Raw genomic sequence first — 12080 nt, 5'->3', positions numbered from 1 at the left:
ATTTGAATGTTCACTGTCCTGCTGCATATGCAACACTAAGAATAATTGAACTAACATGACAGTAAGTGACAGTATCACTATTCTTTTTGAAGATGTTGTATAGATTCTATGACTCCAAATATAAATTCTCTAGCTCAGGTATTTCTCCTTCTATAGTTTGTTCTCCATCTTCTTTTTAAATGGTGAGTCAACATGTTTTAAGCAGATTTTATTAGAACATCGAATTGCAATAAAATCTCAGTATTGAATCGCAATAACAATATAGAATAGTGAAGCGTATAGAATCGCAACAGATATTGGCACCTAAGTATCGCGATAATAAAGTATCGTGAGGTCCCTGGCAATTGCCAGCCTTAATGACAGATCCTCTTTTCTTTTCTCTCAAGACGCGTATCCTGGTGACGCACGGCATCAGCTTCCTGCCGCAGGTGGATAACATAGTGGTGATGGTGGAGGGCAGGGTGTCGGAGATGGGCTCGTACCAAGAGCTGCTCAAACAGAATGGGGCATTCGCTGAGTTCCTCAGGAACTATTCCCTGGAGGACATCATCGAGGAGGACGAGGCAACAGGTAGAAGTACCTGTTACTATAGCACAGGGGTATTTGAATCTTACCCTACGATGTCTGTAGCACTGCTGCTTTTCTGTTCTACTGCCACCTGGTAATTAATTGCACCCACTTAGTGTCCCTTAAAGGAAAACCACATACGTTTTTGGTCACTTGAAATCGTGTGAGAACATGTCTTTGGAATACTTCAAATGTTTTCTTATGTGTCGTTATATGTTATCATAATAACCCTCCACCTCAATGGACATTTTTACCCTGCCCCCACCCCAATGGACATGTATCATGCTGAATTGCCACCACTAGTCAGCGACCTGTCCCCCGGTCCCAGGTTTAAATTGGTTTCTGATTAGAGGGGAAGAATGAAGAAAAGCAGTGAAACTGGCTTCAAGGTCCAGATTTGAATTTGAGGGCTAAAGCAGAAGGGCGGATTCTATTGATGTTAATCCCCTTGGGGTTCCACTGTTCCCCTTACACCAGTACGTGCCAACATGTGTCCTTGAAGGCAACTGGGTGTGCAAGCTACTAGCTGTTTCAGGTTTGTTAGTTGGGTTGGAACAAAACCCTAAATACCCAGTAGCTCTCTAGGAGAGTTAGCTGTCCCTGCCTTACACCTATAGGAGTGTGTATACCTGCTACATAATTACCACGGTAACGCTGTGACTCAACACCCACAGAGGCTTTGATTGACGAAGAAGAAAACTTCCCTGACGACGCCCTTAGCAACCATACAGACATGGTGGACAACGAACCAGTGGTCAATGAGGCAAAGAGACAGTTCATAAGGTACTTATAAGTCTCTGTAACAGTTGATAAGGCAGTCCCTCCAGGATTCTTCTGTTTTTTCTTTGTGAAAGTTGCGGGCCAAAATGCCTGATTTTGCTCCGGCAATTCGGACATTTTGCATGCCAATTTGCAATGTTTTTATTAAATGTGTCAGTAGGGTCATTTAAAAAAAGACTTGCGGGTCAACGGGGGCACCTCCCCCGGACAAAAATCCCCCTCCCCGCTGCACTAAGCGAATGAATTGAAGCGCACCTTTTTTGCCTCATGTAAAATGTGGTGATGCAGAAATGAGAGACCACGTGTGGTTGTTATGAAAATCTAGGATTATTTGTCCAAGGAAATGTTTCTGGTTGGTCTCAGGGAATGTACAACAATTAGGAAGGGAGACTTTTTTAAAAACGGGATTGAGTGAAGAAGCAGCAAATATGTTGAATGAGCAACTAATGAGCATGGAGACTCTCACAAGTTAACTTACATCTTTCTGTCTAATACAGCTATTGACTTACTTGTTTAGCTCTTTATTAGAGGCACACTTTTTGTAAGTAGTTATAACTATCCGCTGGAATTTAGCCTGAAAATTTGACAAATGTGATTGGTTGGCGATATCACATTGGCGTCTCATCTTGCACTGCGCAGAATATCAGATCTCAACACAGATTGGAGAAGTGTTTAACATCATCAGAACCACATCCTTATGGTATATATCTTGTCATAAGTGCAATGTGACTGCAAAAGCGACAGGTTGGAATGTCAATTCTTATCAAATTAATGGGAAGTCTGACAGAGATATGGGCCAAATCAACCTATTTTTTTTTGTAAATTAGTGGCGTTGTAATTTGTTTGATAAAATGCAGGACATGATTGTTTGGTTGCGGGACAAAGGGCCAAAATACAGGACTGTCCCGTACAATCCGGAACATGTGGTCACTCTAGCTGACAGGGGGAAAAGTTTGTTGAAGTGTTGTTTGATTGAACCATTTTATCTGGTAAAAATGCAGTGTTTCAAATTGCAAGCCCTCGCTTAATATGCAGGGATTGTTTATTTAGCTTAAAGTTCTATGGTATGTTTTACCTCTTTTTAATAGATAAATGTCATATTTTATGGAGTTGAGTTGCTGTCAAGCACTTTTTTCAAATGTATGATATACACAACGATTGATTGACCGATCAATCACTTCCTCTCTCCCTGCAGGCAGATCAGCATCATCTCAGGGGACCTGGAGAACCCAAAGAGCAGGTCTGTCCGGAAGCGTCTGTGCAGCGAGAGGAAGCATGCCGAATCTGACTCCGAGAAGAAACTACCCAAGGTGGAGAAACTCATCCAAGCAGAGACCGCTGAGACAGGCAGGGTGAGTAGAGCTATGGGGATACATAGTTTAGTAAACTTGATTGAAGATGTAGACTTCTACTCTCTCCTACCCCCAGGTGAAGTTGTTTCGGGTGTATTCCGAGAGAGTACGGCCTCTTACCCCTGACCTTTAACCTCTGTCTCCTCCCTGTCCTCAGGTGAAGATTAAGGTGTTATGGGAGTATTCCAAAGCTTTAGAGCCACTGATCTCTAACCCCTGACCTCTAACTGCCCTTTCCTCCCTGTCCTCAGGTGAAGAGCAAGGTGTTCTGGGAGTATGTCAAGGCAGTAGGGCCTCTGCTGTCCCTTTTCATCTGTTTCCTGTACGGCTGCCAGAGTGCTGCCTCCATCGGAGCCAACGTCTGGCTGAGCCAGTGGACCAATGACGCAGCTCAGAACGTGACCCAGGAGAATGTCAGCATGAGGGTGGGGGTGTATGCTGCTTTGGGCATGGCGCAAGGTGAGGAGACCTGCTGTCCAGTACCTTTTAGGATAACAATACCTATCCACCTTAAGATGACTGAAAGTACTCAATATTCAATAATACAATTTGTCTGTGGTGTTTGGGTCATTTGTGCCGAAGAGGTCTTGTTGTTGTAGATTTCGCTGTGTATATGACAATTTTATGTTTTACTTTATTACTGTATGATGCTAACTATGAGTGGTTGGTCTTGTGTGAGGACCTTGGCCTCAACAGCTCAGGTCCTTTTCCAGTATCACTGTGAGCTTGATGTGAATGAAATTGAAAAGGGCCTCTGCATTCATGAGAGCGGACACGTACAGAACCCACTGCCTCCTCCTCCCTCATCTCCCCTGCTCCCTCCCTCTCTTCCTCCTCCCTCCCCCTCATCTCCCCGCTCCCTCCCTCTCTTCCTCCTCCCTCCCCCTCATCTCCCCGCTCCCTCCCTCTCTTCCTCCTCCCTCCCTCTCTTCCTCCTCCCTCATCTCCCCGCTCCCTCCCTCTCTTCCTCCTCCCTAATCTCCCCCGCTCCCTCCCTCTCTTCCTCCTCCCTCCATCTCAGGGCTCCTGGTCATGGTCTCCTCCTTCACCCTGGCCATGGGGAACATCGGAGCAGCCAGGAAGCTCCACTATGCCCTCCTGGACAACAAGTTTCACACCCCCCAGTCTTTCTTTGACACCACCCCCATAGGCAGGGTCATCAACCGCTTCTCTAAGGACATCTACGTCATCGACGAGGCACTGCCCTCCACCGTTCTCATGTTCCTCGGGACCTTCTTCTCCTCTCTCTCCACCATGATAGTCATAGTGGCCAGCACCCCCATCTTCGCCGTGGTCATAGCCCCGCTGGCTTTCATATACATCTTTGTCCAGGTATTGGTTCTGTTCTGAAGAGCTAATGGTTGGTTGCTCTACTCTCCAGGGCAGGAGTTTATGGTGTCAAGTAATACTTGTTTTTTCCCCCCTCCTTTTCATTTCAATTTCTTCCAAAGTGGGTTGTTTACCTTCCTGAATGCAGCATGCAGCACCCTGATTGTTGGAGCAGTTTCTGTGACCTTTGGCTTTTTGTTTCTCTGCAGCTTTTTGTGTTCCTGTTATCTGTTGAGCATTTGCTCTCCTCCCGGTCTCCTCTCCCCTAACTATGCATTCACATCCTTTCTCTCCCTCTCAGCGGCCCTATAGCACTTCCTGCCCTGCCTGCAGCCTGTTTACCCACACGCGCAGACACACACAGCAGGGTTGGTTCACCCACAGCCGGTGCTGTGTACACACAGTAGTGAAGGAGGCTTCAGTTCAGCTGATCTTGTTTGTTTGTTTACTCTGGTCCTCTTGAGGCGATCAAGCTGAGAGCTCAGAACACTACTGTGCTTTCTTTACCACCCAACGTCCTTCTCAGGGACACAGTGGCGAATGTATTGTAGCTGGAGAACATAGATTTAGGCTAGAGTGGCGTAGGATGAAGTTGCCCCCTAGACCTGATCTAAAGATGAGGGTTTTAGGTTTGTGCTTACAGGAAAGATGAGAACTCTGGTGTGCTGCTGCCCTCTGGTGGTGAATGAATGGAAAGGCAAGTAGTAGTCTGCTGCTGCAGGTGTCCGTCCGCACATTAGAGAGTTTGAGGTTCTTTTGTTTCTTGTCCGACTCTATAGAGTATTGGTATGCAGGGTTTCCATGCAATGCCTTTAGTTTTTGACCCAGGAAGTTAATATTTTGGTCATTACTCTATACTGCCAAAGGCTTCTATACCAGTGGGAGGGAGAAAGATCCAATTAACAGTAGTGTGGTTGTCACCTGTGCCCCTCCCCCCTCTCCCAGGTGTGCTGTTGCTGGCCAACTGTCTGCTGTCCAAGGCCTACAGCATGCTGCGGGCAGCCGAACTCATGCACCTCCACATGCTCCAGAGGTTGCTGAGGGCACCCCAGGGCTTCTTCGAGAGCACCCCCACGGGGCGTGTACTCAACCGCTTCAGCAAAGACGTGGACATTATAGACTCGCACATCCCAGACAATATTGATATATGGATGCGCACTTTCTGGTACACAGTGAATGTGCTGATCGTATGCTCTGCCCTCACCCCTCTGTTCCTACTAGTCGTAGTGCCGTTAATGGTGTTCTATTGGTGGGTCCAGGTAAATAGGACACAACTCATTAATAACTCTAATACAGTGTGTGTGTGTGTGTGTGTGTGTGTGTGTGTGTGTGTGTGTGTGTGTGTGTGTGGGCTGGTAGATTGCTGCTGTTGTGTGTACAGTTTGCTGTGGTAGATGTGACCATCATTCTCGTTGTCTTAGTGTTGCAGTGGGGTTTGCTTGGTGGGTAGACACAGTAGCAGACTAGCGAGTGGAGGTTTAGTGTGTAGGCTAAGGCTCCAGTCTCTAGTTGTTTGGTTTGTGTGGAACGGCTGTTCTTCTAGTTCACACCACCCCAAGGTATCTGGATGTGGAACCTCAGCATATGGCATTAGAACCAAGATTGTTGATATTCCATTGACTTGGCTTCACTATGATAATTCGATGCACTGAATTTTGAATTTGACTGAATCCGTGCCGGTTAACAACCGGGGGTAGATGGTGAGCAGCCGTTCGGTATCTGTATTGAATACTGTTGTGTGTGTGTGTGTGTGTGTGTGTGGGAGGGGATAGGCATTATCGTGTCATCATGGTTCCTGAATGTTCATTCCGACGTTTAGAACTCATCCTAATCAGTTAAACTTCAAATCATCCAACATCCATTTAGCATCCATGTGTTGTGAATAACTGTTTGGCTATCTACTACTAACGCACTAAGATGATTTGGCTTCTTAAGGTCCCTATGGCTTTGTAATGTAATGTGTTTTTTTTTTTTTTTGCGTCTGGAGATTTGACCCACAAAATTACGACACTTGATAGGAGCCACAAGGCTTCTTCAAATTGCTGGTCAATGATAGAATGTGTTGAGCATCAATTGACATGACTGCTCTTGATCTGATTTTCATCTGTTTGAAATGTCCACGCACCTGCAGCACACTGATTTCATTTGAAGAAATCGACAAGCAATCACCTCCTTTCAACCTTCCAATCAGTTTGATTGAGAAGGTCTAAAGAGACTACGTGATCCCGAGCGAAAAATAGTTTAGTTTGTAGTATCTGCATTTGGATGTTTCGCTGAGGGCCATTGGGGCTTGTGCTTTCCAGGAGTTTCCAGAAGTTGGAAAACTGATGTATTTCTGGAGCCCGACCGATATATCAGTTCACCAATATTATCGGCCGATATTGGCCTTTTACCACTATCGTTATCAGATGATAATTCAACCGTTAACCGATTTTTAAAAAAATCTCATGCCTTTCTGAACAAATGTGGCCGTTTTCAGAACGAGGGGACATATTTGTATACATTCTTGTCACGTATGAAATCAACATTTGAAGCATTGTTATTGGACAATTGCACTTTTGAATGGCAATTTATGCAAATTCAGTGAGTAAGACATATCGGTATGTTTTGTCCCCTAATAAATCAGAATCTGACCCCCAAAAAAGCATTGATCGGGCTGGGCTCTATATAGTGAATGTAAGCAGGGTTCTGTGTGTTCACATGTGCCTCTGTGAGATGTCCGCTACCTGGAACTGCAGCGCTGTTGACTGGGTCGCCATGATCTAACACCCGCATATATTCCTTCTCCTTTTTGATTTATCTGCATTGTCTCTTATTTACCTTCTCCGTGTGTCTCTCAATCATTGAAAAAAGGGCTATTTCTTACTCACTGGGACTTTAATTATTCTATATGTGTGAATTTGACCTTTAATGATGTGTTAGTGTTTAAAAGCCAACCCGTACGTACACTGCAATATTATGATGGCATTTAAGCACTAATGGACATTGAAGTGTTCATTTTATCAAGTGTAATCAAATGTGTTTAGTATTGGATGATTTATACATTGATTTGATAATCAAATTAAATATACCTTATTTCGTAGACTGGGCCGGGTGGAAAGAGTATCCGCAGAGTTCAAGAACTGGCATTATCATAATTAATGTAAACGCTAGCTAAATATGACTATTAAATATATCTATCACTATGAAATGAATCTATTACTCTATTAGTCTGTCAAAGGAACTCTGCAGATGTTTTGTGAACCCTGACCTTACAGACCTTACAGTGTGTTACTGCAGTGTGCTCTTCCTAGTTGCTTACTGTCACAGCTTGTATCCCCGTGTTCAGTTACTATATAATGCGTTGTTCGTCTCTCTTCCCCACGGCTGTAGAGATTTTACGTGGCCACATCTCGGCAGTTAAAGCGTCTGGAGTCGGTCAGCAGGTCTCCTATATACTCCCATTTCTCTGAGACCGTCACTGGCTCTAGTGTCATCAGAGCCTACTGCAGACACGATGCCTTTGTACTAATGAGTGACATGAAGGTGGATGAGAACCAGAAGAGTTACTACCCTGGTATAGTGTCCAACAGGTAGGTGGTGTCTATATCTTACTGTACATTCACTATGGACTCTGGAGGACAGCGGCTGTGTTCCAATTGTCTTTGGGGCGGCAGGTTGCCTTGCCTTAAGAGTGTTGGGTCAGTAACCGAAAGGGCGCTGGTTTGAATCCCCGAGCTGACTAGGTGGAAAATGTGTTGATGTGCCCTTGAGCAATTCACTTAACCCTAATTGCTCCTGTAAGTCTCTCTGGATAAGAGCGTCTGCTAAATGGCTCCAATATAAAATTCTTCATTTGCTTCCTTTCCTCGCTCCCTTTTTTGGCTACTGCCCTGAAGGGTCTTGGTAAAAGTCCCAAGGGTGCTAGGATTCTCTCTTCAAAATGACGGTACAGTATTTGTCTGTCCATTGCATTTTGAGAATTGGAACATAGCCACTGACTGGTGCTCATGTTGAAAGCATGCTCAACAAGCACACATACACGTTCCATCGCAAAGTACATAAAACATGAGTGTCCCACTTTACAATAAGTGCTCCTAATACTGTATCTAATCAATGTATTTGCATGGTAATGTATATTGAACAAAAATATGAACGCAACAGTTTCAACAATTTTACTGAGTTACAGTTCATAGAAGGAAATCAGTCAATTGGAATACATTCATTTGGTCCTAATCTATGGAATTTACATGACTGGTAGGGGTGCAGCAATAGGTGGGCCTGGGAGTGCATAGGCCCACCCACTGGGGAGCCAGGCCCAGCCAATCAGAATTAGTTTTTCGCCACTAAAGGGCTTTATTACAGACCAAAATATTTTTTAGTTTCATCAGCTGTCCAAGTGGCTGGTCTCGGATGTTCCCGCAGGTGAAGAAGCCGGATGTGGAGGTCCTGGGCTGGTGTGGTTACACATGGTCTGCGGTTGTGAGGCTGGTTGGACACGTACTGCCAAATACTCAAACAGACATTGGAGGTGGCTTATAGTAGAGACATGAACATTAAATTCTCTGGAAACAGCTTTGTTGGACAGTCCTGCACTCAGCATGCCAATTGCACGCATGTGTGGTGTTTTGTGACAAAACTGCACATTTTAGTGGATTTTTATTGTCCCAAGCACAAGGTACACCTGGCAAAGGAGAAATGCTAACAGGGATGTAAACAATTTAAAAAAGAGAAGATTTTTGGGCATATGGACAATTCTATTTAATTTCAGCTCATAAATATGGGACCAACACTTTACATTAGTGGAGGACGGCTCATAATAATATCTGGAACGGAACGAATGGATTGACACCAATCACATGGAAACCATGTTTGATGTATTTGATACCATTCCACTGATTCCTCTCCAGCCATTACCACGGGCCCGTCCTCCCCAATTAAGGTTCCACCAACCTCCTGAGCTTTACATGTTGCGTTTCATTTTTTTCCTTCAGTATATTTACATAGACAGGTTCAGTGTAACTACTGTGTAGAGCAGCGCTGACGCACAGTGTGGTTTCTAACTGTGTCTTGTGTGTGTGTAGGTGGTTAGGGGTGCGTATAGAGTTCATCGGGAACTGCATCGTACTGTTTGCTGCTCTGTTTGCTGTGATCGGGAAAGACAAGCTCAACCCTGGACTGGTGGGACTCTCTGTGTCCTACGCTCTACTGGTACAGTACAACATATCTACTGTCCGTTTAACTGTCTGCTGCAAATGGTGCCCATTGCTTGCCACTGTGATTCTGTAGTGCTCGTGTTAAGGACGTCACACTGCTTGCTTGGCGACTACCGCTTCTTCCTAATTGAGCTCATACCGAGGCTCGAACCCACCGAAAGCTAGCTATTCAGCAACGCAAGTGGGGACACTTCAGACTGATGGCTTAATGGCGTGTGTGTTCCCCCCCATAAGCATCTCTCATGCTACTGTGTTCCCCCCCCCCCCCCCCCCCCCCCATAAGCATCTCTCATGCTACTGTGTTTCCCCCCCCATAAGCATCTCTCATGCTACTGTGTTTTCCTTGTAACAGGTGACCATGTCACTGAACTGGATGGTGAGGATGACGTCAGATCTGGAGAGCAACATCGTAGCCGTGGAGAGAGTCAAGGAGTACTCTGAGACCAAGACTGAGGTACAAAGAAAATGCATCCACACGGTGCTTACTAGACTGGTACATTACATATGGAAATTAACCAGGTCTAATCGCTCATAAAGTACAAGGCAAAGCGACAGTGGAAATGTTGTTGTGGCCTGCAGTCTGTTATTTACTGACTACCTTTTTGTCTCTCATAAATTGGCACTTGAAGTGTGTTTTATTTGCTCTTAATAGAGAAACATTGTTCATGCTGTTTTCCAGGAAAATAATCCATTAAAAAAAATCTGGAATTTACACATTCCTTTGACTGTTTGGCTGCCAAATCAAACTCACAACCATAAAAGACTAAAAGTAACTACATCTACATCTTGGATATTATGTGCCGTATAAGGCCTACCTTTGATGTTGGGCGGCTGGGCACTAGTATACTGTACATTTCAGACCACTTTGTTTATTACACCCAACAAATATGCCACCCTCTTTACTGATCATGTGATTGAGTTTATAGTCTTACACTGTGCTACAGTATGTGCATGTGTGTTTGTTTAGGAAATGTCTGTCCTTCCTAAACCTCTGCAGATGTGGACAGAATTTCAAGTAGCGGTCAAGCTTATTGTTGTGTATAATTGTGTATGTTGCTAGGCCCCGTGGGAGGTGGAGGACAAGAAGCCTTCGCCTGATTGGCCGTCCCAGGGGAACGTAGAGTTCAGTGACTACAGTGTGAGGTACAGAGAGGGGCTGGAGCTGGTCCTTAAGAACCTCACCCTCAGTGTCAAAGGAGGAGAGAAGGTGAGCACAACAGACATACAGGCCTTGATTCTGTAGACTGATGAGGGAAAACAAGCACATTAAACATGACATACAGCACCAGTCAAAAGTTTTGGACACACACCTACTCGTTCAAGGGTTTTTCTTAATTTTTACTATTTTCTACATTGTAGAATAATAGTGAAGACATCAAACCTATGAAATAACACATATGGAATCATGTAGTAACCAAAAACGTGTTGTTAAACAAACTAAAATATTTTTTTGATTTGAGATTCTTCAAAGTAGCCCCCCAGTGCCTTGATGTCAGCTTTGCACACTCTTGGCATTCTCTCAACCAGCTTCATGAGGAATGTTTTTCCAATAGTCTTGAAGGAGAGCCCACATATGCTGAGTACTTGTTGGCTGTTTTCCCTTCAAAAAATCACTGACCGTGTCACCAAAACACACCCACACTATCAAAGCACACCCACAGCATCACACCTCCATGCTTCACGGTGGGAACCACTCATGTGGATATCATCCATTCACCTACTCTGCGTCTCACAAAGACATAGCGGTTGAAACAACCAAAAATCTCAAATTTGGACTCATCAGACCAAAGGACAGATTTCCACTGGTCTAATGTCCATTGCTTGTGTTTCTTGGCCCAAGCAAGTCTCTTCTTCTAATAGGTGTCCTGTAATAGTGTTTTTTTTGCAGAAATTTGACCATGAAGGGCCTGATTCATGCAGTCTTCTCTGAACAATTGATGTTGAGACGTGTCTGTTACTTGAACTCTGAAGCACTTTTTTGGGCTGCAATTTCTGAGGCTGGTAACTCTAACAAACTTACCCTCTGCAGCAAGAGGTAACTCTGGGTCTTCCTTTCCTGTGTCGGTCCTCCTGAGAGCCAGTTTCATCATAGTACTTTATGGTTTTTGCGACTGCACTTGGAACTTTCAAAGCTCTTGAAATTTTCCAGATTGACTGACCGTCATGTCTTAAAGTATTGATGGACTGTAATTTCTCTTTGCTTATTTGAGTTGTTCTTGCCATAATAAGGACATGGTCTTTTACCAAACAGGGCTATCTTCTTTATGCCACCCCTACCTTGTCACAACACAACTGATTGGCTCAAACGCATTAAGGAGGACAGAAATTCCACAAATGGACTTTTAACAAGGCAAACCTGTTAATTGTAATGCATTCCAGGTGACCTCATGAAGCTGGTTGAGAGAATGCCAAGAGTGTGCAAAGCTGTCATCAAGGCAAAGGGTGGTAACTTTGAAGAATCTCAAATGTAAAATATATTCTGATTTGTTTAACACTTTTCTTTGGTTACTACATGATTCCATATTTACAATGTAAAAAATAGTTGTTTTTTTTAAATAAAGAAAAATCCTGGAATGAGTAGGTGTGTCTACATTTTTGACTGGTACAGCAGATACTGCAATAAGGTTTTCATTTCAGTCACAAATGAACAGAGAAACTTGACACCACGAAAACACCTGGCAGATGTTCATTTTGGGGTGAAAAACATTGCTTCATATGCCAATCAGAACAAGTTAAATGCTTGTTTAACACACTATTTTATAGAATGTACCCCCATGAAAACGCTGTACGCCTGCCATCACATTTCATACACAGATAAAGTTCTGTTTATCTGAGCTGGCACTGATGTGTGTGTCGA

At 44.1% G+C, this 12080-nt stretch overlaps 1 protein-coding gene across 8 annotated transcripts in view; it reads left to right on the top strand.

The window, feature by feature from the left end:
- The window catches only part of abcc3 (ATP-binding cassette, sub-family C (CFTR/MRP), member 3), a 56941-nt gene that overhangs the window by 42327 nt on the left and 2534 nt on the right, over positions 1-12080 (top strand). For 2 of the 8 annotated variants that reach the window (XM_036955668.1, XM_036955670.1), the window contains exons 19-27: positions 387-570; positions 1242-1350; positions 2543-2699; positions 2951-3158; positions 4974-5287; positions 7401-7600; positions 9092-9218; positions 9576-9677; positions 10284-10430. In XM_036955668.1, coding sequence (XP_036811563.1) covers positions 387-570; positions 1242-1350; positions 2543-2699; positions 2951-3158; positions 4974-5287; positions 7401-7600; positions 9092-9218; positions 9576-9677; positions 10284-10430 — 1548 coding nt within the window. Of the gene's footprint in view, positions 1-386; positions 571-1241; positions 1351-2542; positions 2700-2950; positions 3159-3720; positions 4032-4973; positions 5324-5361; positions 9219-9575; positions 9678-10283; positions 10431-12080 lie in introns of those variants that run through there. The other 6 variants (XM_036955671.1, XM_036955669.1, XR_005037916.1 and 3 more) reach the window with 5 other exon arrangements.

Source organism: Oncorhynchus mykiss, chromosome 20 (assembly GCF_013265735.2).
Source record: "Oncorhynchus mykiss isolate Arlee chromosome 20, USDA_OmykA_1.1, whole genome shotgun sequence".
Classification (NCBI taxonomy): Eukaryota; Metazoa; Chordata; class Actinopteri; order Salmoniformes; family Salmonidae; genus Oncorhynchus; species Oncorhynchus mykiss.
This window is presented reverse-complemented; position numbering and strand designations above follow the sequence as displayed.